We start from the raw sequence: 27,187 nt of genomic DNA, 5'->3' as shown, positions 1-27,187 counted from the left end.
CTCTTTTATCAATCACTAATTGAGAATATGCCCTTCAGTCTTGCCTACAGCTAGACCTTATGGAGGCATGTTTTCAACTGAAGTTCTCTCCTCTCAGATGACTCTAGCTTGTGGCAAGTTGACAGGAAAACAGCCAGTATTTTCTTTCTGCACTAATTTGTTTGCCAACTAGACACAGACTTCACCAGTTCTTTCAGACACATGAGGCTCTAAATCCTTAAGAAATGTTCACTATTGGGTCTGGAGAGCTGGCTCTGTGGTTAAAAGTGCTTACTGCCCTTGCAGGGGGAGGTCTGTAGTTTGTTTCTCAGCACACATATCAGGAGATTCACAACTTCCTATAACTTCAGCACACATGCACACATGCACACACGTGCACAATCGTGTCCACACGCAAGCGCACTCTCTTTCATACACAGTAAAGTAAATAAATGTTCCTCGAGTTTGTTGTTTTCAGTGTTGTCTTTCAGAATTGTGATCAGCACAGACTGGGATATAATGTTTGCATCATATGCATGTGCAAACTTCGACTTGTGTACACACAGGTACAAACTTGGACCTGCATGCAAACTCTATCATAAATAACATAGAAAATGCAGTACAGATTTATTGCCATGTATATTCTGAGCCTGATTCCCAGCATCCAGAGGTCAGAGGAGAAGGTTCTTCTGAGGGAAGGCTCCAGGAGGGCAGTTGCACATCTCTCCTCTTGCTTCTCTATTCTTTGGATCTGCAGACAGAATACTGACATTCCCTAGTGTCAGGACTAAGATTTTTTTTTTTTTACATCCTAAAGGCCCTGCTGCTTCTCTATCCTTCCATAGTTTTTACCCTTCCCACAGGTGGAAGAAGCCACAAATATGCTTAGAATGTTAGTAAGTATGGTGTGTGGGGGGGGTGAAGTGTATGAAGGAGCTAAGCTAGCTGGAAATTCCCCCCATTAGGCACATGTCCTGTGGATTCTGTCTTATTATTCTGTTCTGCCTCACGTAAGTCACTTCTCAAAGTTCTGATACATTTTTCATGGTTTAAAAATTTGACACCATAGAGGCTATGGAATTCAAGGAGGGTAGAGTGGAAAACAGACTCCTGGTTTAATGGTGTGGGGACTCAAGTGACACAGAGTATGTAGTAGGTTATTGAAAGTATCACCAATCACAGTGACTAATCTTAATTCCTTTCTGATTATTTTCTTCCATAATATAAGACCATGCCATATGCTATTCATATCCACACAGGATTTGTTGACATTTCTTCTCCTCCATATGCTGACTTCTCTTTCTGTAAGTGGCATTTGACTGTGTCCAAGTGTCTGTCCATTGTCAGTACCATGTGAGAAAGTAAGAATCTCAGCCCTGCTCAATTCTAAAGTAAGTGTGTGTGTGTGTGTGTGTGTGTGTGTATGAGTGTGTGTGTATGTGTGAATTTTAAAATTTTTATGTGGATGGAAATCCAACCCCATAAGTCAACTATTCTCTTTTATTTTCACCACTGCACATGGTACACAGTTATTTTGAATCAGAGTCTTACAACATGCCTTGGGCTGGCCTTGAGCTCCCAACATCCTGCCTCAATCTCATAAATACTTAACATAAGCTATACATTTGTATTAGGATGAGCTGTGATATGTAAAGATTGCCTGAAAAAGAACAGGGAGAAGAAAACGAAAGAGAGCAACATATGTCTCTGAGCTCAGGGTGAGGATCTTATGCTTCAGGGGTCACAGAGAAGCACTGGTCTAAGTCCCAGTCAGAAGAGATCCTGTATCCAGGAGTGGGAAGGTATCTATACTGATCCAGATGGCATTTATTGAACATTGTCTACAGAACACAAAATTTTGGCATATAGGATAAAAAAACTGAAAACAGGTTTGTGTACCAGCCATGTGGGGGATATATTCTACTGGGAAGTGGCCCCTGGTACACACTACAGAGTAATACATGAGGTTGGTGACCCATTATAAGGAGATAAATGTTACAGAGAAAAATATCCAGAGTGCAAGGAAGATGACTGTTACTAGATTGCTCAGTGTACACCTCAGTGACTTCTTGGGAAGGCCAGTTGTAAGGACATATATACAGGAAATGAAGGAATTGGTCATAAGAGTGTCTGCAGAACATTCTTTCAGATCAATGGGATCATTCATGTCCTCAGGGTAGGATCTTAGCTGTGTTCTAGAATCTAGGATTGGTGAGCAGTCATTGAGAGATAAAAGGCACAGTCAGTCTTGTAGGCCTAAAGCACAGCAGAAGAATGATTCGTGTGAGTGTGGCAGTTATAAATCAACAGATTCTATGTGGCTATTTTCGAAGGATCACTCAGCTTTACAGATGAGAACAGGACTAAAACAGAAAGGTTTGGAGAGTTGGCTCAGTGGTGAAGAGCACTGATTGGCTCTTCCAAAAGACCCGGATTCAATTCTCATCACCCACATGGCAGCTCACAACTGTCTATATCTCCAGTTCGAGGGGACCCCACACCATCAAACTGACCTACATGCAGGCAAAACACCAATGCACATAGATAAAAGTAAATAAATTATTAAAAACAAAACAAATAAACAAAATAAACCAGAAAAGCTGGCAACATGTTGGGAACAGGATAGGAAATTATTTAGTCTTCCTGATAAGAATTGTCTATGTTGATTCCTGGAGCTCTGTATGAAAAGTTGAGATAATGAAATAATGAAAATGATTGTATGCACAGTCTATGCATTTTGAAGATGAATAGACCAAATCTAGAAAGGAGAAGAGTATTTTTTAGCATTATATTTATGATTAGCTGGAAGAAAAATGTAAATATGTTTAATGCAATAAAACTGTGTGACTAAGGCATAAAAGATTAATTTTTTAAGAAGAGTATTTTTAAAGCACTGAAATTATGACAATATGATTATAAAAGGAGTTACCCTCACTTGATACAGTTAGGATCTTTATGGAATGTCTTCAATAAGGTCATCCACTATGCTGAGGGATGAAAAGCCTATCCAACCATGCCCACATTATGCAATGAGTAGAAAAGAAGACATGGCAAAGGCCTAGTCAGGAAAGAGGCAACATTGGAGAGATGTTGGTAAGAAGAATTTTTATGAGGTGAGAGACTTGGAGATATTTTGTATAACAGAGTAACTCTAGTTTTACAACAATTAATTGTATACTTGAAAGTTGCTAAAAGAATAGATATTAAATGTACTCAAAAATTATTTGTAACTTGGTGGTATGGCTAATGCTTAAAGTCATGTACATATTGATTAGCTTTATTCAGTCATTCCACTGTGCACTTACACAAAACACCATGCTATACACAATAAACATATATAAATTTTATCTGTTAATTAAATTATGGTAAGATGCTTTAAACTAATTTATGCTAATACAGAAACTCCTCTCAAACTCATCTCTTTTTTTCATCTTTATTAACTTGGGTATTTCTTATTTACATTTCGATTGTTATTCCCTTTCCCGGTTTCTGGGCCAACATCCCACTAACCCTTCCCCCTCCACTTCTATATGGGTGTTCCCCTCCCCATCCTCCCCCCATTACCACCCTCCCCCCAACAATCTCATTCACTAGGGGTTCAGTCTTGGCAGAACCAATGGCTTCCCCTTCCACTGGTGTTCTTACTAGGCTATTCATTGCTACCTATGAGGTTGGAGTCTAGGGTCAGTCCATATATAGTCTTTGTGTAGTGGCTTAGTCCCTGGGAGCTCTGGTTGGTTGGCATTGTTGTTCATATGGGGTCTCAAGCCCCTTCAAGCTCTTTCAGTCCTTTCTCTGATTCCTTCAACGGGGGTCCCGTTCTCAGTTCAGTGATCAAACTCATCTTTGCATGCTGCATTAACTTTCTGGTAAGACGAGGAAAACAAATATTTGTTCCCCTCATATAGGACACTAATAACAGGCCAAAGAATTGCTACCACAAAATATAACTTGATAAGCCAAGAAATTTAGTGTTGCTTATAAGAGTTAATATGGAGCCTGCCTACAAGAGTGTGAATAACATGTGCATCACTGAAGAAGCACCTTCCTCAACCTCAACAACCATTATCAGTTTATGTGTCCTTGGGGAAGGATGAGTCCTCTTATATCTAGTATACAGACTTGTATGCTACCTTGATAGACACCTCCCGTATCTCTTGTGACTTGTAACTTGTAGCATTTGTTTTGCCTGGCCCTGTGTCCCACCTCTAAGACCTCAAGCAAAACAAATAATAACACCAATAACAAAAACTGCCTGAAGGCAGATGCCTGCTCTTTGCCTCAATTTTGAGTACAGAGGGAAGCTGTGAGGCTAGGTGTCCACTGGGTAGCTGATGTTAGTTTTATCTGGAGGTAAAACATGTTGGGGGGCAGTTCAGATCCTCAAGTGCTTAGGAACTCCTTTTCACCAGGATTGGATCTTATCGCTGAAATTAATCTCTATTCCCCCTCACTAAAGAATCAAGCTACTATCAAGAGTCACAAATTTTTATATCTAATCATATAACCCTTCTGTTGTAACCAACCTCCCAATTGAGGTTTGCTTGGAGCCTACTATAAAGCCTGTTGTTAATATAGACTCAGGTGTGAGTCAAATGGCCAATGAGTTACTTAAGGCAAAGGCCAAACATGTTGTCTAATATATATCAAGAACTTGATCACATCTCTCTCTGCCCCTCCTGGCTTTTTGAAAATTTCTACAGCATTGAATTTCCCTGGTATATGTACTGTGAATAATCCTTGACACATTAAATTTTATATTTTAAAATATTGTAGAATTGGTTTGTTAACTTCCATGTGATTTGAACTTTCCCTCTTGCCTGAAATGTTCGTAAATACCATGAGAGGGAAAAAAATCAGGCCAACTTATCACTTAATAGCGTAAAGTACCTTCATGTACTTAAGATATGAGTGTCATTGATCTCTTGCATGTAGCTGGTTGTCTTTAAACAACTTCTTCCCAAAGTTCCTTTTCAGAGCCAACATCACCTCGTTGTTCCTAAGTGTATATATCAATGGGTTCAGCACTGGGGTGACTGCACTATAGATGATGGCCACCATCCGATCCTCACTCATGGAGGAGGCTGATGCTGTGGCAGGACGGATGTAAGTGAAACCAACAGGTCCATAGAAAAGACAAACCACCATAAAGTGAGAGGTGCAAGTGGACAGAGCCTTCCTAAGCATTCTGCAGGACCAGTTCTTGAACAGAAGAAAAGCAATGATGTAGAAATAGGAGAGGAGTATGAGGAGGAAGGCCCCCATGGATATACTGCCTGTGACAACAGAAAGAAGCCACTGGTTGAGTACTGTGCTGCCACAGGCCACTTCTAAGAGGGGTTTGACATCACAAAAGAAGTGACTGAGTTTGTGAGAGTGGCAGAAATTCAAGTGAGCAGTCATGACAGAATGCAGTAGAGCATAGAAAAAGCTGGTGAGCCAGGCTGTAGCCGCCAACAGGATGCACAACTGAGGATTCATGATAGCAGTGTAGCGGAGTGGGCTGCAGATGGCTACAAAACGGTCAAAGGCCATCACAGCCAGCAAGATGGCCTCTGTACTTCCCAGAAAGTGGAAGAAGTATAGCTGAGTGATACAGCCTAGGAAAGATATGGTCCTATGCCTTGAGAGAAGGTTGATGAGAACCTTGGGAAGAGTCACCGAAGAGTAACAAATATCCAGGCAGGAAAGGTTTCCTAGAAAGAAGTACATCGGGGAGTGGAGTCTTCTCTCCAGAGTAACGATCATTAATATTACTCCATTTCCAACCAAATTCAGCAAGTAAATGGTTAAAAACATCACAAAAAAGATGGGCTGCAGTTTCTGAACAGTGGTCAGGCCAAGCAAGAGGAACTCATCCACTGAAGTGGAGTTCTCCATCACTAGGGGAAAATATAAGGAAAGCAATGTGTTCTGTTTTTCTGAATTGAAGACATTACTCTGAAGGGACTAAGTGAAACACAAGCTGACTCTAGGAGGAACTCAGGGTGAGTTTCTGTGTAAACAACATCCAGGACTCATGGACTCATCCACTTACAACAGAGTTAGAGATGGGTATACCTGATAAGTTCTGAACCTGTAAAATGGTGTTTGACCAATAATTGAAGCATGTTAGAACTAAGCCAAATATATAAGGGCACTTTTAACAGGACCTGCAAATCAAGAATTGAACCTGTTGAAAGCACACAGAAAATTATTTACCTTCTGTTTTAGGTACTGAGAATTATACAGATATCTTTCAAGAAATAAAAAGAACATTATGAGTTTGAGGTCAGCCTAGGCTACAAAGTGAGACCATGTTTCAATAGGAGAGAAAAAAATAGAAAAAGAGAAGGTGACAGAAATGAGAGGGGGCAGGGGAGGAAGGGAGAGCCCACAAATTTCAAATACCATGTAAGTAAATGAAATGTAGAGTAATTTGCATTACAGAGTTGCAGTATAGCTGTGGGGCACTGAGTATAGTTGGGAAATATTAAATACTGAGAGGTTGTAGAAATATGGCAACACCCCATTTTCAGCCCAAAAAAGTACCCCACAGTGCGATTTTCTTGAAAGGAGGGAATTAGCAGGAAGAAGACAAGGCACAACATAAGGGTGAAGGGAAGAAAGACCTAGTAAATTAACAAGTAAAACTGCCATTTGAAAAAGAAAGCAACCACACAAATTTAACAAAAAGAGGAGCCCTCAGGCTGTGTGCCATGTTGAAGCATTGTTAAAGAATGTGGGTTATTTTCCACTAACACCCACAGAAGAGTCTCTGCTAGTTAGTGATCCAAAATATCAGAATCCAATATAAACTCCCAGTAAATAGCTTTAAAAGTTAAAAGAATGAAGAATTGTATACTTTGTACACCCAAAAAGTAAGTAAGAATATGAACATCTGAACAACATAACTTCACAATTTGGTTAATTCGTGTAAAGCATTGAACATAAAAATAAAAGAATTCATGATATTGCTGGGGCACATTGAACATTTACTAAGTCAAGCATAGACTGATTCATTTAAAAAGCTTGGGGTCTTTTTGTTATGTTTTGGTTGGTTGGGTTTGGTTGGGTTTATTTCAGAAAGCAGAACTACTCATGTTCTTTGAAACATGAGGAAAATAAGATGGGAAAGGGAGAAATAATGGGAATTTTACAATAAAAAACATACACAATGACGAAAATTCAGCAAAGATAATCAGAAAATTATAAGAAAGCGGTCTAAAAATCTTGCTAAGTGCTTCAAACCAAGTAACATCATTTAAATAACCTATTTATAGATAAAAATGGAAACCCAAATAGAAACTAGAAAATATGTTAGATGATTAGGGAAATAAGACATATCAAATTTTGTTATGTAGTGAAAACAATAGGTAGGAATACCATTGGCCCCCAGTGAATGTGATTGTTGAGGGGAGGGTGGTAATCGGGGGAGGATGGGGAGGGGAAGCCCATATAGAAGGGGAGGAGGAGAGGTTAGAGGGATGTTGGCCTGGAAACCAGGAAGGGGAATAACAATCGAAATGTAAATAAGAAATACTCAAGTTAATAAAGATTAAAATATTCATATATAAGAAAAGGATAAACATTGAAAACCTGCATAGAAATAATAAATATTTGTAGTAATGAGCATGTAAACTAACATGTCTTGATCATTATAAAATTGCATACATATCAAAACGTCCCATCGGGGCTAGACAATAGTGATGCATGAATGACTTTAATTCCAGCATTTAGGAGGCAGAGGCAGGTGGATCTGTGAAACCCAGCCTCCTCTACATAGCAAGTTCCAGAACACCTAGATCAACACAGTAAGGCTTACCTAAAAAAGAAAACTCACATCACACTCATGAATATGTACAATTATATGCTAATAGAAACAAAATAAAATAAATGGAAGTATTTAAATTTTCACTTCCTAAAGCTAGTTAAATATGTGAATAGATGCTAGAAACTTAAAACCAAAGAAAAATAAAATGGAAATAATAAAAAAAAAAATCACAGGAATTTTACAACGAAAATCAAATGTACATAGAGAAAATTCAACAAAGTTAAAACTCTTATTTAAAAAGATTATGAAGATGATAAACTACACCAGATGCATGCTACCAACTCAAAAGATAGTCACATTGAAGATATGATCAATGTTAAAAATGTAGAAAACAAATTGATCAAATGTTAACAAACACAATATTATGTATCTGTTAATTAGAATTTACAGCTGCGGTTGCACTGTAGTCCTTTCAAAACTTCAGCCATCTCCTCAGTAAGCTGAAAATGTATAATATATTCACATTATATGTAAATATGTGTGTATTATATATCCACAAAATATTACACACTAATGTTTGTAGAATACTCATTTATAAAAACCAAAAACTCAAGATAAAGCAGAAGCTCTTCAATGAATAAATAGCAAAACAAACTGTATTATATGCCAGAGAAAACAATCATGCAATATGGGAAGGACAAACTGGATGTGGTGACTAATATTTGCAATCCCAGCACTTGAGAGGCTGAGGGAGAAAAGGGATGGGGGGGCTGCCCCTCATAGGTTCCATGAGTTCCAGGCCAGTCTGAGCTATATAGTGAAACTGTCTTTTAAAGGCAAAAACAGAACAAAACAAAACAAAACCATTACAAGGAAGGAATGAACAATTCAACTAAATACCTCTGTAATCTGTTTAATTTTAGCCTCTCCCAAGAGGTTTTATTCGAGTTTTGACAACCACTCTGGAAATCAATTTGGAGGTTCCTCAGAAAATTGGAAATAGATCTACCTGAAGACCCAGCAATACCATTCTTGGGAATATACCCAAAAGATGCCCCACCATGCCACAGGGGCATGTGTTCCACTATGTTCATAGTGGCCTTATTTGTGATAGCCAGAAGCTGTAAACAATGCAATGTCCCATGACAGAAGAATGGATACAGAAAATATGATCCATTTACATGATGGAATACTACTCAGCTATTAAGAATGAGGACATCCTGAGTTTTGCAGGCAAATGGATGGAACTAGAAAATATAATCCTGAATGAGGTAGCTAGTGTAGCATGTTTTTAAGTGGATAATGTTTAGAAACTGAGAAAAGATAAGTAGTATCCAACGTTGTGGAATGAGGTGTAAGAAGGGGCCGATATAAGGCTGTGGACATGAAAGGATAATGATTGATCCCCACGAAGACACTATTCTGTATTTCCAGTGGAGTCGTAGCTGTAAGGACACATGATGAAATTATGAAGATGTAAACACAAACATAGAATGGATGAGTGCAGGGGCAGCTGGGTAATCATTAGAGTGAAGAATCACAGCAGTTTATTAACCTCCCTGTGTCTTCTGTTATAATTTGTTACCTTTGGAAGAACAGACTACAGGAACACACCATGTCTGCATTGTTTACGGTCATACTGCATGTTGCAAAGACTATAGTTAGGATTGTGGCTCATATGTTTGACAACAACAAAATGTTTAAAAAAATAACCTGGTTTTTTTTTTGAGATATTAAAATAGGAATTTGTTAGGACAGGATTTTGTACTATTTATATGAAGATAAAATTTCGACTCTGTGAGCACTGTAAGTTTTCAATCATGTGTATTACAATTACAGCTTACCTGTACAAGTCCCTGAACATGTGGAAAATTACATATTATGACATTATGTTCATTTGACCATTTTAAACACAAGTGAACGAAAATAATCTAATCACTGAAAACTATGACTAAATTATTACATTTATAAAAGGAAATATACGCAGAATTTAAGCATATATGTGCATATAAATGTGCTCAAAATAAAACTTAACTACTATATAAACTCAGAAAAATGCAAAAAGCATACATGCTTTTAGGTATATATAATACAGATGCACACATAGGGCATACATTCAGAATGCCAGGATGATATGTTGAATGATGAAAATCAAGGTTCAGTACAAGATGGTCAATGGGCTGAGAGTTCTCATTGAATCTTCTTTTTCGGGTAGAAAAACCCTCTCAACTCACAAGAAGAAACAACTAATGATCAGAATCTCTGGGAAAAGGGTTTCGATGGCAGATGGAGTAAGGTACAAGGAATGCACACCTTTCACAACGTTATTGATTTTGCAAATTATTAGCATATAATATATTCAACATATATAATATATATATATAATCATGTGTTTACAAATAGGAAGGAGAAATTGTACAAGACTAGAGTGTTAAAATAGAAAAATGTGCAAGGTATACACAACTTTTAGTCCACTTATCATATTCAAGAACATTGAGGTTTGGGGTGTCTCATGGTCTAGACTTTGCAATCTAGGAAAGAGAAATTATTTCTACACACCCTTTCACTCAAGAGCAATACAGCAAAAGGCACAAAGTAGAAATTTCAATAATTCTATAGTCAGCTATTCTAAGTATAGGTTCACATTTGTCTTCTTTGCCACAGCATACAATCATTGGAGATTTTCTTAATTACAGCATAGTCTTTCAAATCTTTGCAGTTCCAATACCATGCAAAAGTTGAGTGGAATTCAAATTGTGAATATCTTTAGCCATTCATTGCTATCATAAGTGACGTGTAGAATGAATAATGCCCCTGATGCATTCACTGATAAGTATAAAATACATCTGGAGTCTCCAAATGATATTATTTCCATTCATGTCCAAGTAATACTTCTTTTAAACCCCATCTTGGATCACTGTTACCTATGTCTAATGATCTGAGGTTTCCAGTGCCTCTCATGTTGTTTGAAGGTTTAACACGCTGTGGTGAACTAGAAAACCATGCACCACCTTCCCCCTTTACTTACACATGTCTCTATGCTCTTCAACTTCCTTCCTCAACCACACTGAACTCAACCAAGTCAGCACCAGTTGTCCTAAACTCAGTGTTTTTCTGATTATCTCATATAAACACACACACACACACACACACACACACACACACACACACACACACACGCATGCACGCAATTGTTGTCCTTCCCTGATCAGTTGTTATCAATAGACTGTATCTTAATTTGGTGTATTGAGTTTCATTACATATTTTCAACAGGAATTCAAGTTCTAGGAAGAAACAAAAATGCTTTCTAGTTTTTTTCTAAGACTGTAACCTCAGAATCCCAAACAATAACTCTCATTTTTACCTGCCCTCTGTGACTTACTGGGTTCATAAAGAGCCTAATGTTACCTATTCAGTGCTGGATAACAAACCTCATGAGATCACATTTACCTATTACCATAGTTTGCATCTATACTTTATCCACAAGATTATCCTGATTGTAATGCTAAATTTAATGATCATCAGAGCACATAGAGACAACACATCAGAACTAAAGTGATCTGTGTCCTGGACTATGTAAATGACTTTAGCAAAAGAGGGATAATTGTTTGGGCATTTTGTTGTCCTACATGACATATTCAGATTAGTTAGCATCAAAATCAGTATGGAAATTTCATTACATTATCAGTGATTCAACACAGAAAACAAGGAGATGCCTACCATGAACACATATATAGGACAAATGTTCTAAATGTAACCGTTGATGATGGGCATTCCAAGAATCATGAATCATACTAAACAGGCACACATGGCCAACAATTTGGGGTTATATAAAAGAAATGTTGTAAGAAGTATATCCTACCAAGGATATACTTCACAAATTATTTTCATGTTTCCGATAAAAGAATCCTCCCTCTTCCACTAAAACCACTAGTATAGAGTCATGTGTTTATTTAACACAAACACAACCTAACTTGTTACTAGCACTGGAGCAGAACCTGCTTCTCTGATGATCATTGACTTTAACAGATACTAAGAGATGAATACTCTAATTCTTTGCTCTCTCTCTCTCTCTCTCTCTCTCTCTCTCTCTCTCTCTCTCTCTCTCTCCCTTCTTCTTATCTCCTCTCATTCTTACATGAATACAAGTGTCCAGACAAAATACTAGATCCACTAAAGTCACACACCAACATCCTACCACATATTTACTACATATCATATGCTTGATCACACAGCCTATTCTGAGATCTGAAAATCCCAAACACACCAAGAGTGCATGGAAAAAATTATGAACAAATTAGGAAAATAAAAGATTTCCAGATAGTGACTTGTACAGTGAACCTACTCTGTCTATGATATAGTTTTTACTAACTGCAGTCAAAAATGGCCCCCAGTTCCCCTCACTCACCCATTGCTGTGGTATGAACTTCCTTTCATCAGAGAGGGGAAAGACCCTAAAATGGATGTGAAGACACATTCCACATAAGCCAAGCTCTCAGGAGGTGGATGAATTAGGTCCTCTGCTCATATGTAACAGTTGCTCAGCTTGGTCTTCCTGTGGGATTCATAACTGTGGGGACAGTAGCTGTCTGTGACTCTGTTACCTGCCTTTGGATCCCTTTCCCCTCACTCTGCTGCCTTGTCTAGCTTCAGTAGATGTGCAACTTGAAATGCCTAGGCAGTTTGATATTCATTGGAGGCTTCCCCTTTTCTGAAGAGAAAGGGAGGGGGAGAGGGGCAGACTGGGAGAAACAAATAACTGAATTAATATTTTTTAGTAGAGAGTTCTAAGAGTTAGTTAGAGATATCCACACTAGTTTGGGCTATTGAACACCTTGTCTAAGGAAGGAAGGAATTGTGGATGGGAGAAGGAGGAAGGGGGAAAAGGAAGAGAGAGAGAGAGAGAGAGAGAGAGAGAGAGAGAGAGAGAGAGAGAGAGAGAAATTTTTCTCCCAATATTACATTTGCCTTAAGTCTAAGCTGCTGTGCATACTTTAGAATGGACATAAGAACCTACTTATAATTATAATACCCAATCTCAGCAGATCTCACTTTGTGTTCTGACAGAGGGAAGACCAGAATGAGCCCTCTCATACTTCCCCAGCAGCATCTTAGAGCATTAACATCTTGGGGTTTTCTCTCCAAGGAATCATTCTGTCCAAATTTCTTTTCCCATAAGAATCAAGTCATTTATTTTTCTTTGTATTCTAGTAATTTCATTGATGTTAAAAAAAATAAAATTTTGGTAAGACCTTTTGCCAATTACAAGGGTGAAAATGGTAATAATATCAAAGATGGGGCAGCACCAGAGCAGTCCTAGTCCTAAGAACTTAAACATATAGTGAATGCAAAAGGTCATGAAACATAGAGTAAGATACTGCAAATTCAAATAATGAGTTTTCTGCTACTTTCTACAGATCCTGTGAATCATTTATGATCAAACATGGAGACTGAGCCTGACACAGGTGGTGCACACCTTTGATTCCAGTACTCAAGAGGCAGAAGCAAGAGGATCTCTGTGAGTTCAAGGCCAACCTTATCTACAAATCAAGTCCAGGTAAGTGAGGGCTGTGAAACCCTGTCTCAAAAAATAAAACAAGACAAAACAGCATGGATATTGAGCAATGGGGGTGAGTGTTTGGTTAACTTACCTGTGGAAACTGGTGTTTATATAGAAACTTGGCATTAGTGGAAAGTGTGCCTATTTAAACAGTGCAATTATTATTAATTAATTTTATTTTAAACAATATTTCTATATATCCATGTAATTTACATATAATACTAATAATATTTATAATATTTATATAATTAAAACATGATTTTATATATTTTTAATAATTATATATTATTCACATTATATATAATATAATATGTTTATATAATGTGTACTCTTCATATAATACATTATAATATAATATATTGTTCATATAATATTCATATGATATTAATTTTATTTTATTAACATTTCTGAGTGTGAGTTGGGTAATAATATATTTATGTCAATTCACTAAACCATTGAAATCAACGTTAGATTCATTAGACTTCATCTCAATATTTTTGTTTTAATACTGTCCTTATTTTCTACCTTCCAGCACTGTTCACCCTACATTGCAACCAAATTGCTAATTATGTTCATAAATCTGTATTCAAGTCAGTTTCCTGTGCCTACACTGACTCTCAAGAATTCTTGCTTGGATCCCCAGCGGGATGGGAGGACTTTAGAGCTTGCAGATATAAAAAATTCAGGGGCTTCCACTTTTAATATCCAAAAGGTCTGACTGTAAGACCTCTTGGCAGATTTTTCACCAGAGCTCCAGTGAATTTGTTAGGAGGAACCAAGGATCCCTTTTCTAGTGTGTTTACTGACCAGATTGCAGACCTCCCATCTTAAAACTATGTTTTGCAGAGTAGAAGACTGCCCTGCCTGTAGAATCAACAAGGTTTCCATTTATGTTAGTCAAAGCCATACACAGGACTTTTCCCCTTCCATACTTTTCTCTCCCCCTTCCTCTCCATTTCCTTCCCCTACCCCCTCCTTCCTCTCTCCCTTCCTGTCTCTCTCTCTCTTTTCCTCCCCTTTGTCCTACCCTTCCTTTGTTCCTCCCCCTTCCTCCCTCCCTCTTTCCTTCCCTTCCTGTTTCTTTCTTCCTTCCCTCTTTCTCAGTACTGAACTCCCTAGCTGAAAAACCTTGTTGAATTCTTTCCAAATTCCATTATGGCTACTCCTCTCTGAGACTGGGTTTACAAGTGTGCATCCCCAAACAGGACCTTGACACTTCTAACTTCCAAATGTGATAATTACTGTCAGACAGAACCAATAAAAGTTATCCATGGAGTCTGCCAGAGGACCTAGGTTTTATTTCCAGCACTCACATAGAGATAAATAGGGTTTCTAACTTCAGTTCTGGTGGATCAGATGCCCTCTTCTATTCTCTGCTGGCACCAGGTGCTCACTTGGAGTACAAACAAACATATAAGCAAAACATCAGTACACATAAAACAAATGAACAAAAATGTTTGTTTGTTTGTCTGTTTGTTTCTTTTGGAGAACATACAGAGATAGTGAAATGTTTGAAGGGCTCTAGGAAATGTGACATTAAGTACTCAATGTAGGAGAACAGGCATCAAGGCAAAGCCCAGGTTCTACATTTGACTCTTCTTGGTGCGAGTCAAAGGAGTAGGAAAATAGCATTGGAGAATCCTCCATTTCCTTGGAAATTTCACTTCTTTGTAACTTAAAGTTTGCCTGATATTTTTGCATGGATATTGGTGACACTTGCCCAATTCTTATTACAGTTGGATGAATCCAATCAGCACTACCACTGGAAGGATAGGGAACTCAAAAGATTGCACTCTCCTGCTGGTGGTAGTGGTTCTTCTGGCTATTATTGGGGTCAAATTGGCCCCAGTGAGTTGAGGGGTCCAGTGGCAAACAGCCACAGAGAAGATGAGCAAGGGCTTAGGAACAGACCCTTCCCCACCCTGTCCTGAGCTCCTTGTCCTGCCAAACCCTCTCCACCACCACCCCCAGAAACACTCCTGCACTTGCCTGCATTCTTAGAAAAGTGTCCTGATCTCACCTTATACCTCTCTTACACTCACATTCACTGTGCTTTTTCACAACTGCCCTGTCACCCCTGGGTCCTGGGGAGGCACAGTACATCTCTGTAGGTTACAGAGATGACAGGCAGTTTATGCTCTGTGATAGCAATGAAGAGTTTCCAAAGATGGAGACAAGTAGACCCTGGATGGAGTAGGAAGGTCGAGAGTATTGAGAGGATCTGAAATTCAGAGTCAAGAACATTATTCAAAGAATCAGAGCTTACCTTTAGACACTGTTCAGCTAGTACAACTGACTATAGGCAAATGAGTTAACCTGGGTGGGCTGGACTCCTACATGCCTCCACTACAGACCTCTAGTAACCCCAGGTACCACATTCCAGGTATGGGGGTAGGCTTCAGAGCCCTCAGAAATGCTGAAACAGTTTCACTTTCTGTTTTAGGTCAAATCATGGGGATGGGAAGAGAAGGGCTGGGGAGTGACACTGGCTGACAGCCCTGTTGTGGCCAGGCTCTGACATCCTGCAGTGGATGATTAGCTGCTAAGTAGGGTGACATGCGCTCCTTCTTGAAACACACTATCAGGAAGCATATGATGGCTTTGAATACATCACCCTGAATGAGGACCTGAGCTCCTGGACTGCAGCAGACATGGTGGCTCAGATCACAAAGAGTAAGTTAGAGTCAGATGGTACAGCAGAATACTTCAGAGCCTACGTGGATGGAGAGTGCCTGGAGCTGCTCCATAGATTCCTGCAGAATGGAAAGGAGACTCTGCAATGTGCAGGTATGAGGAACAACTAGGAACCATTTTTAGTAAGCAAAGATATCTCCTCAACTATACAAATGAGGTCCTTATTGTCTGGGAAGGGAGGAAATACTGGATCAGCTGGAATACTGCATAGGAGGAGAAAGAATGCTACTGGCTTTCCTGATCCAACATCAAACAATGACTGCCTCCAGGGCTGACCCTACTTTCAGAACAATTGAATCTGCCCTAGATGGAAGGAGAAAACACCCTGAAATAAACAACCAAACACTTCCATTCAGTCATTGTGAACCCTGACCTCTTTCGGGCTTGGTTCTCTGCCCACCCCCAATATCTTTGGGAGTCACACTCCACTGATGCTGCCTCTCTCAGGACTGATACTCTCTCTCTCTCTCTCTCTCTCTCTCTCTCTCTCTCTCTCTCTCTCTCCCCAATCAAGAATAGAGATGAGAAATCTGAAGACTCCTACTTGATGCTGTCTTAGTGTTTCTACTGTTACAAAGAAACATCATGCCCAAAAGCAAGTTGGGGAAGAAATTGTTTATTTGGCTTACCCTTGCAGAATTGTTCATCACTGAAGGAAGTCAAGATAGAAAGTCAAACCACTGATCTATAGGGCATGAAGAAGTGCTCCTTCCTGGCTTGCACCCTATGGCCTGTTCAGCTTGCATGTTTATAGAATCCAGGACCTGCAGCCCATCAACTGTACCACCTACAATGAGTTGGGCCCTCCAGTACCCATCACCATTTAAGAAAATGACCTATAGACTTGCCTACAGTCTCATCTTTTGGAGGCATTTTATTAACAGAGTTTCTCTCCTCTAATATGATTTTAGCTATGCCAAGTTGACATAAAACTATCCACCTTGATTTTTAGAACATTCCAAGGAATAGAACATGCTAGATCCCTGAATCTGGGCTCCTGAAAGGTGTTTGCATTCCTCCTTTCCCTAATCCTGTCCATTCCAAGGAAGCTGACATGAGCAGCAATGACTCCCCAAAAAGAATGCAAAATGCTTAAAATTTCCAATACTTCCTCCTCAACCCCCCAAAAGGCACATGTGGTTTATCACCCTAGATCTGAAGATATCATTCTGAAGTGCTGGGCCTTGGGCTTCTACCCTGCTGACATCACACTGACCTGGCAGAGAGATGGGAAGGACCTGACCCAGGACATGGAGCTTTTGGAAACAAGGCCTTCGGGGGGATGGAACCTTCAAGAAATGGGCAGCTGTGGTGGTGCCTTCTGGAGAGAAGCAGAGATACATATGTTATGTGCATCATGAGGGGCTAACCCATTCTTCTGCCCTGAAATTGAGTAAGGATGGGTAAGGGTAACAGAGTCAAGGAAAGAAGCCTAGATCAAGATCAGGGATGAGAACTGGGGATCAGGATCCTCACTTTCCACTCCTTTCCCAGGAGGATCTTCTCAATCCTCTGTCATCATCATGGTAGTCATTGCTGGTCTGGTTCCCCTGGGAGGTGTGCTTACTACTGTTGTGGTGTGCAAGAGGAGAGGCGCAAGTAAGCAAAAACGTAGCCTGAATCATCTTCCTCACCTGTAGACTCTAGGTCTTAGGTGGAATTGTCCTTGCCTCTTCTCTGGGAAAACCTTTGACCAACCACCTTAAATGACACTATGATTTATTTTATTTTATCATTGTATTTTATTGTCTGTCTATGAGTGTATGATGTATGAGTGAATGAGTGCTTGTGTGTATAATGTAGCTATGTGCTCATTACATGTGTTCATGTGTGTATGTATAGGTGTGTGTATGTGTGCATGTTTGTTTACATGTGTGCATGTTTGTGCGTGTGTGCGTGTGTAGCGTGTGTGTGTGTGTGTGTGTGTGTGTGTGTGTGTGTGTGTAAGACAGAGGTCAGTTCTATGTGTCTTCCTCTATTCTTTCTCTCTCTTTTTGAGATGGGATCTTAATGATGTGGTTAGAACAGCTATCACCAGGGATTCTCCTATTTCTGCCTCCCTAGTACTGGATTACAGATATGAACCAACTGTGTACAGACTCAAAATATGCAATTTAAACAATTTGCATCTGAATACCAAATAATTAAATTTTATAAAATCAAAATTACAATATTTTTGGAATATTTTTAGTCATCTAAAGACATTTACTTTCATTTTAAAAAGGTGTTTACTAAGGTACATAAAAGTATCACAGAGGCCACTTTATCTTACAAAATAGGTAATAGCATACATGTTTGCATGCACAAGCATACAGATACACCAATGAAAGTCACACTAATGTAGCATCATAAGCAACACATGCTAGGAAGCAGTATCTCAAACAAATGCTGACCTTACCTGAGTCTCTGTGATGACAAACTACTGTACATGGGAACATGGGAAATAAAAGCCATATTCTTCATCCAGAGTCAAAAGTAGGAGTGGAAGGTCCCTGCTGAGGAAAGACCCTACAGAAAGTTTATTACACTTCCTTCATATCTTGCTGTGTTTTCCCTGAGTCTGCAGTCCTAGTTCTAGTAAATTCCCTTGTGCTAGGTTTAAGGTGTTTCACTAGACTATCTTAACCATGCTATCTTCCTGGCCTCTTATCCATGTTTTTTCTTTACACAGGGGAAAGGAGCAGCAGTTATACTCAGACTGCCATTAAGAATGGTGCCTGTTGGTTCAACTGGAGGTCAACATGTAGAAGAATGCAGATCGATCCATACTTATCACCCTGTACAAAGCTTAAGTCCAAGTGGATCAAGGACCTCCACATCAAACCAGACACACTCAAACTAATAGAAGAAAAACTAGGGAAGCATCTGGAACACATGGGCACTGGAAAAAATTTCCTGAACAAAACACCAATGGCTTATGCTCTAAGATCAAGAATCGACAAATGGGATCTCATAAAACTACAAAAGCTTCTGTAAGGCAAAGGACACTGTGGTCAGGACAAACGGCAACCAACAGATTGGGAAAAGATCTTTACCAATCCTACAACAGAATAGAGGCCTTATATCAAAATATACAAGAACTCAAAAAGTTAGACGCAGGGAGACAAATAACCCTATTAAAAAATGGGTTCAGAGCTAAACAAAGAATTCACAGCTGAGGAATGCCGAATGGCTGAAACACCTAAAGAAATGTTCAACATCTTTAGTCATCAGGAAATGCAAATCAAAACAACCCTGAGATTTCACCTCACACCAGTGAGAATGGCTAAATCCAAAACTCAGGTGACAGCAAATGCTGGCGAGGATGCGGAGAAGAGAACACTCCTCCATTGTTGGTGGGGTTGCAGACTGGTACAACCATTCTGGAAATCAGTCTGGAGGTTTCTCAGAAAATTGGACATTGAACTGCCTGAGGATCCAGCTATACCTCTCTTGGGCATATACCCAAAAGATGCCCCAACATATAAAAAAGACACGTGCTCCACTATGTTCATCGCAGCCTTATTTATAATAGCCAGAAGCTGGAAAGAACCCAGATGCCCTTCAACAGAGGAATGGATACAGAAAATGTGGTACATCTACACAATGGAATATTACTCAGCTATCAAAAACAACGACTTTATGAAATTCGTAGGCAAATGGTTGGAACTGGAAAATATCATCCTGAGTGAGCTAACCCAATCACAGAAAGACATACATGGTATGCACTCACTGATAAGTGGCTATTAGCCCAAATGCTTGAATTACCCTAGTGGCCTAGAACAAATGAAACTCAAGACGGATGATCAAAATGTGAAGGCTTCACTCCTTCTTTAAAAGGGGAACAAGAATACCCTTGGCAGGGAAAAGAGAGGCAAAGATTAAAACAGAGACTGAAGGAACACCCATTCAGAGCCTGCCCCACATGTGGCCCATACATATACAGCCACCCAATTAGACAAGATGGATGAAGCAAAGAAGTGCAGACCGACAGGAGCAGGATGTAGATCGAACCTGAGAGACACAGCCAGAATACAGCAAATACAGAGGCGAATGCCAGCAGCAAACCACTGAACTGAGAATGGGACCCCCGTTGAAGGAATCAGAGAATGAACTGGAAGAGCTTGAAGGGGCTTGAGACTCCATATGTACAACAATGCCAAGCAACCAGAGCTTCCAGGGACCAAGCCACTACCTAAAAAGACTATACATGGACTGACCCTGGACTCTGACCTCATAGGTAGCAATGAATATCCTAGTAAGAGCACCAGTGGAAGGAGAGCCCTGGGTCCTGCTAAGACTGAACCCCCAGTGAACTAGACTGTCGGGGAGGGGCGGCAATGGGGGGAGGTGGGGAGGGAACACCCATAAGGAAGGGGGGGGAAGGGAATGTTTGCCAAATGTACATAAGAAATACTCAAGTTAATAAAAAAAAATACAAAAAAAAAAAAAAAAAAAAAAAAGAAAAAAAAAAAAAAGATGGTGCCTGTTATGGGATAAATAGACAGGAGTTATGGAACAACACTGGCAGCTCATCTTGTGGTGTCTGATAGAGTCTCATTTGTTTTGTTACAGGTAGGAACAGTGATTAAGGCTCTGATGATTCTTTCACCATCTAGAAGAATAAGAACTTGCAGGGCCTAACCTGTGGCATGCAGTGGGACAGAAAATAGACTCACGGATTATGGGGACGCTAAGCACTGGGACATTTTGAGTTGAGTTCTTTAGAGTATCTCCACTCCCAGAGAATAGTCTGAATTTCCTCTATTTTCTTCCACAGTATACTGGCTAGTTTTGTGTGTCACCTTGATACACACTGGAGTTATCACAGAAAAAGGAGCCTCAGTTGTGGAAATGCCTTCATGAGACCCAGCTGTAAGGCATTTTCTCAATTAGTGATCAAGCAGGGGAGGACCCAGCCCATTATGGGTGGTGCTGTCCCTGGGCTGGTGGCCTTGGGTTCTATTAGAAAGAAAGCTGAGCAAGCCAGGGAAAGCAAGACAGTAAGTAATATCCCTCCATGGCCTTTGCATCAGCTCCTATTTCCTGACCTGCTTGAGTTCCAGTCCTGACTTCCTTTGATGATGAACAGAAATGTGGAAGTAAGCAGAATAAACCCTTTCCTCCCCAACTTGCTTCTTGGTCATGATGTTTGTGTAGGAATAGAACCCCTGACTAAGACACACAGTATAAAAGAACTGCCTTGTGTGGGACTGAGTGTTACAGGATGTATTCAGATCTCTTCTTCTCTATTATGAATCTAAGTCCACCTGTTTCTCTTTCTGCAGTTGGCATCTCATGCTGTCTCATGTCAACACAGACAAAGTGAGCAGCCCAGACCAACACTGAGGACTGAGTCTGTTCCTCATACCTGTGTCTCCTCCCTGTCTCACCTGTACCACACAGGGATCTGGGACTTCTTCATCACTTGTAGAACTTTAGGTTTCTATGAGCAGCTCCTTACTTCCCTGTTGAAAATAAGGATGTAGATATAGCTTTATTTTTTTAACTTTTGGATATATGGTGTGGTTTGTGTCATTAAAAGAGGAAGATTTGCAAATTTGAAAGGAACTAAAACATGAAAACTCACAAACCACATGTGTTTAATGCACTCAGTCTTTTGTGGGTGATTCAGGAGAAAGCTGGAGGACAGACTGTGGTTGGGATTTGACAGTGCTGTATCTTCCATGGTTTGGGATGTAGTCATCTATTCTGCACTTGATCTTCAGTAGAATGAAATAGATTTGGAATGTGATGCCATGTGAGTTATATGTATGTAATATCCTGAACATTGATTAAACCTCCTAGGGAATGACTAAGATGAGGAAGGGAACAAGGACTGAGCCCTGATGCTCTAGTAATTTTGTATTGGCAGTTATCTGAAATAGAGTGATGGATTAAACTATTTTGTTTGGAGATTTTACTTTAGTAATTTTAAGGCTTCACCGTTTCTCTATGCCCTCTTTCCTCCCTTAGAATGGTAATGTAAATTCTGTGCCATTGTATGTTGGAAGTCTGTAGTTTGATTTGAGCTTTTGATTTTACAGGTGGTTACAGATAAGAGATTGCCTCAAGTCTCAGAAGAGACTTTATACATGGGAATTTTAAACTGTATCAAGACTGTGATAGACTAAAGAGACTTATGAAATTAGACCAACTGCATTTTACAATATGATATGGCCACAAAGCTACAGGCTCCGTTAAATGGAATGTGGACATTTCTTTTTTTTTTCTTTTCTTTTCTTTTTTCTTTTTTTTTTTTTCGGAGCTGGGGACAGAACCCAGGGCCTTGCACTTGCTAGGCAAGCGCTCTACCACTGAGCTAAATCCCCAACCCAGAATGTGGACATTTCAATATGGCCCTCAAATGGTGAACTATCTGAATATTCATCCCCAGATGTTAGAACTTCATAGGTTTCTTCTACTAAGTAATAAATTGAAGGTGAGTCAAATTAAAGTATAAAGGAAGGTTTACTGAGAGCAGCTCTCAGGTGGGTTCATTAGATCCACAGGAGGAGGTCAGATGGGTTCAATGGGTTCACAGGAGGATTTCGGTGAAGTCTCATAGCTTGGCTAGGTGGTGGCATTGCATGCCTTTAATCCAGCACTCTCTCATGATAGAGAAGGGAGGCAGAGGTAGGCAGATCTCCAAGTTCAAAGCCAAACTGATCTATGATCAAAGCAAGTTCCATGATAGCCAGGGATAAACAAAGAAACCCTGTCTTGAATAACAGAAGGAGCAAGAGCAGGAGCAGGAGAACAAAAAGCAAAAGCAGAAGAAGCATAAGAAGGAGGAGGAGGAGGAGGAGGAGGGGAGGAGGAGGAGGAGAGAAGAGGGAGAAAGAAGCACAAGAAGATGAAGCACAAGAGAAAAGAAGCAGAAGCACAAGAAGAAGCACAAAAAGAAGCAGAAGCACAAGAAGAAGCACAAAAAGAAGTAGCAGAAGAACAAGGAGGAGAAGGAGGGGGAGGAGGGGGAGGAGGAGGAGGAGGAGGAGAAAAACTACTGCTGCTGCTGTGCTACTGTGGGTTTTTTATGAATGGATGCTACTCGGGGTTTAATAATTACGACATGGAGACATCTGTATAATATAAGGTCTTAGTCTTTTTTCTGGGGCAGTCTCCTGAACTAATAATCCCAACTTGACCCTACCTCTCCAGCCACCTCCTCTCAACCATGTAGCCCTCAGATGGCCTCTCTGCTCTGCTCTGCCCTGAGTTCCAGCCTCCAACTCTTTGTATTGTTGCATAGCAATGGGCAGCATGGAAAGATATACACACAGGTTCAATAAATGGTACTCATATGTTGGTGGCAACCAAATACTGTCTAATTGGACATAAAGTCCACTAATCAGCAGAAAAGTCATACCTTGTAATGAAAACCTAGCCAGCTTCCCTGGCCTAGTGAATGTCATATTATTTAGTAATGAATCAACTGTGGCCACTTTGCTAAACCAACATAACTCCTTACTAAATTCTAAATCTTATCCCTATACCCACAGATAAATTTAGCTATGACCCGTCATCAAAGAAGCCTCTTTGTACAGCAAATGAAAACTGTCTCAGAGTATTCCTTGCTCTGAAGAGATACCATGACCAAGGCAACTTTTATAAAGGACAACATTTAATTGGGATTGACTTACAAGTTCAGAGGTTCAGCCCATTATCATCATGGTGGGAAGCATGGCAACATCCAGACAGACATAGGGTTAGAAGAGCTGAGAGTTCTACATCTTGTTCTAAAGGGAAACCAGAGTTGTCTCATGGGCAGGTTGAAGGAGGGTCTCAAAGCTCTGACCCACAGTGACATAGTTCCTCTAGAAAGGCCACATATACTCCAAGAAGGCCACACCTACTCTAGCAAGGCCACACCTCCTAATAGTGCCACTCCCTGGGCCAAGCATATTCAAACCGTCACAGAGATCATCACAAAAATAGAACAGAAATCAGTTGACCACAGGGATCCCAGGTCCAATGCATACATCTATATCCCAGCTCCTGTCTAATGACAAGTTTAACGAACATCTCAGGAGGTGAAAAAAATTGAAAAAGCCAGAATACCTGGTGTTCTGTTGTAAAAAAGTGTTGCCTAGAAATGGCTCCATAAGCAAGACATGAACAATGGCAATATCAACATGCAAGCTGGAAATTTGTGTGTGGTCCCATACCTAGACAAAGATCAATAACTTCTGGAGGAAGAATTAGAGTCTCCCAGGAATAAATAATCCACCCATTGTTTTGCCAATGCAGGATGGTCAGTCCTGAAATCATATACATGTACAACAAAAATGGACTCAATTTATAATATATATATATATATATGGGAATTTATGATACTTTAGTGACTATAACATAGAGTTCAGAGACTATTGAGATAAAGGAGACTAGGGGACAGTGATTATGAGATTCCAGCAAATTTTCAGTTCACGTGTAGCAGTTGGCAGTTTTTGGAAAGGAACTCTTTGTGATTGAGGGTTACATCTAGCAGACATCTGAAGAATGTTGCAAGTGACATGTGAAGGAATGTATTAGTGACTATACAAACTGTGGAGCTAGAATTACACGACACAATTACTGGATAGAATTGTACGTAAAAGGTTTTGAAATATCAGAATTATAAATAAGAAGTTTATACAAGGAAAAAGTTTAAGGAAGGATAAGAGCTGAAGAAGCAGAGATTTTCTCTTTTAAGAAAGTGTAGCTGATAAGGAATATCGGATGGCTGAGAAGCACCTAAAGAAATGTTTCAACATCCTCAGTCAACAACCTGAGATTCTACCTCACACCAGTTAGAATGGCTAAGATCATAAACTCAGATGACAACAGATGCTGGCGAGGATGTGGAGAAAGAGGAACACTCCTCCATTGTTGGTGAGATTGCAGACTGGCACAACCACTCTGGAGATCAGTCTGGGAGGCTCCTTAGAAAATTGGACATAGTATTACCTGAGGATACAGCTATACTACTCCAGGGCATATACCCAAAACATGCTCCAACGTATAACAAGGGGACATGCTCCACTATGTTCATAGCAGCCTCATTTATAATAGCCAGAAGCTAGAAAGAACCCAAATTCCCTTCAACAGAGGAATGGATTCAGAAAATGTCCTACATCTACACAATGGAGTGCTACTCAGCTATTAAAAACAATGACTTCATGAAATTCATAGGCAAGCAAATGGATGGAACTAGGAAGTATCCTGAGTGAGATAACCCAATCACACACACAAAAAAAACACATGGTAGGCACTGACTGATAAATGGATATTAGCCCAAAAGCTGGAATTATCCAAGATACAATCCACAGACCACATGAAGTTCAAGAAGAACAACCAAAGTGCAGATGCTTCAGTCCTTCTTAGAAGGGGAACAAAAATATTCATAGGAGGAGATATGCAGACAAAATTTGGAGCAGAGACTGAAGGAATGTCCATTCAGAGCTTGCCCCACCTGAATGGGGTCTCCATTGGAGGAGTTAGAGAAAGGATTGAAAGGATTAAAAGGGATGTGAGTGGAGAAGAGAGTAAGTAGTAAAAGGAATCCATAAAAGAGTCAAAAGTCCATCTACAGTGACTGGTTGCTTGCTCCAGTTCTTCATATTTGGCTCTTGGATACAGATGAGTATTTACTGCTGGCTGCGATGACATATGATTGCTACCTTGCAACCTGTCACACCCTATAATATCCATCCTGATGGGGCCACAACAATGCCTGGAGTTGGTGCCCACAGTCTGGATGTCTGGCTCTATATTAGATAGACTAGTTGTTGCTCTGATGGCCCAGCTGAGATTCTATGGCCCCAACCAAATTGATCACTTTTGCTGTGATTTCTCTCACCTTTGATGGCTTGCTCAAATATCAGAGTAGCTCAGGTGACTACATTTATTCTCTCCATTGCCTTCCTGAATATCCTCTTTGAGCTGGTTCTGATCTTCTATGCTGAGATTGTGGTGACTGTGCTGAGAGATGCCTCAGGGACTAGAAGGACCAAAGACTTTCCCACATGCTCCTGTCACTTGACTGTGGTGTCCATATTCTATGGAACACTCATGGTCTTGTGCACTGTGCCCTCTGCTGTCCATTCCCAGCCCCCCACTCCATGGTCACTGCCCTGATCTACAACTAAAGTGGTCATCCCCATCTTCAACTGTGGCATCTATACCTTGAAGAACTAGGAGTTACAGCAAGTACTAAGAAGGCTTCTCTACTGTAAACAATTTAAATGTGACCTAAGGAGGAGGACAGTGAAGATTTTCTACTGGATTTTCAATGTCTTGATTGAAAAGTATTCCATAATCAGCTGGAGATGAGTAACTATATTCTTTCTCAGATTCCCCTTTAGGTCTCCTGAACTATGCTCAGAGGGAAAGTAATAGACCATTTTCAGATATTAGTTTAAAAGATTATGTAAATTACTGTGAGTTATTTACTGCATACAACATAAACAGGGCTCTTATTTGATCATCACACAGTGAATATATGTACTGGGCTATCACTCTGTAGTCTGTTGATCATACAATGAACACATGTACTGGATTGCCATTCTGCAGCTTGTTGCTGTCTGTAGCACTGCAGTGAATGATTAATGAAATAAAACCATAGAAACAAGACAGCAATACATACACAAATCTAGAACAATGTTCATTTATGTTATTGCAGTGTGACATTTTAAGATTTCTTTCCCATTGTGTGTATTTGGTTTGAGCATGCAAATTTAATGGTGGTACCTCCAATGTGATTTCCCAGAAGTGATATGTCATAAATAATTTTACAAATATATACACACAAAATAACAATAATAAATTATTTTATTTTTATTTTTTATTTTAATAAATTATTTTATTTTTATTTGCTTTTATTGTGATCTTTATTTAGAATAATAAATTATTGTAAAAGGAATCCTGTAATATGTTCTCCATTAGAAGATAGAATAAAACTACATTCTTTCTCGTCATGCTCATATTGACCTAGGTTATTGTCAGACTCACCAGCTTGTTGACTTTTCACTTGTGATATAAGTTCTGTGAACACTAAAGCTCCCTTTAACATGATTTGTCAGTAGTATTCTGGATCAGCTAGAGGAAGGATATTATAAAAAGGCATAAAAACTTTGATGCATTAGATCTCCAGCATAGGAGAGGCAGTAAAACCTATAAGAATATCAGGGGGCTGTTTTTACTAAACCACTGGTAAAAATTCTTAAAATTATCCCATGGTTGTA

At 39.7% G+C, this 27,187-nt stretch overlaps 1 protein-coding gene and 1 pseudogene across 1 annotated transcript; one reads left to right on the top strand and one right to left on the bottom strand.

Moving 5' to 3' along the window:
- Window positions 1–4,893: 4,893 nt before the first annotated feature.
- On the bottom strand, window positions 4,894–5,859 carry LOC116887400 (olfactory receptor 12D3-like). The gene has a single exon (XM_032888993.1). The coding sequence runs from the start codon at window positions 5,857–5,859 to the stop codon at window positions 4,894–4,896; it is 966 nt and encodes a 321-aa protein (XP_032744884.1).
- A 4,041-nt stretch (window positions 5,860–9,900) lies between these two features.
- Window positions 9,901–26,276, top strand: LOC116887629 (annotated as a pseudogene).
- Window positions 26,277–27,187: the final 911 nt, after the last annotated feature.

The sequence above is a fragment of the Rattus rattus genome, chromosome 18 (assembly GCF_011064425.1).
Source record: "Rattus rattus isolate New Zealand chromosome 18, Rrattus_CSIRO_v1, whole genome shotgun sequence".
In the NCBI taxonomy this organism is placed as follows: Eukaryota; Metazoa; Chordata; class Mammalia; order Rodentia; family Muridae; genus Rattus; species Rattus rattus.
The sequence above is the reverse complement of the archived record's forward strand: the minus strand, read 5'-3'. Positions and strand labels throughout refer to the sequence as shown.

What these genes read in the sequence shown, in the direction of transcription:
- LOC116887400 (XM_032888993.1), bottom strand. Translation starts at nt 5,859, where the DNA reads ATGGAGAACTCCACTTCAGTGGATGAGTTCCTCTTGCTTGGCCTGACC.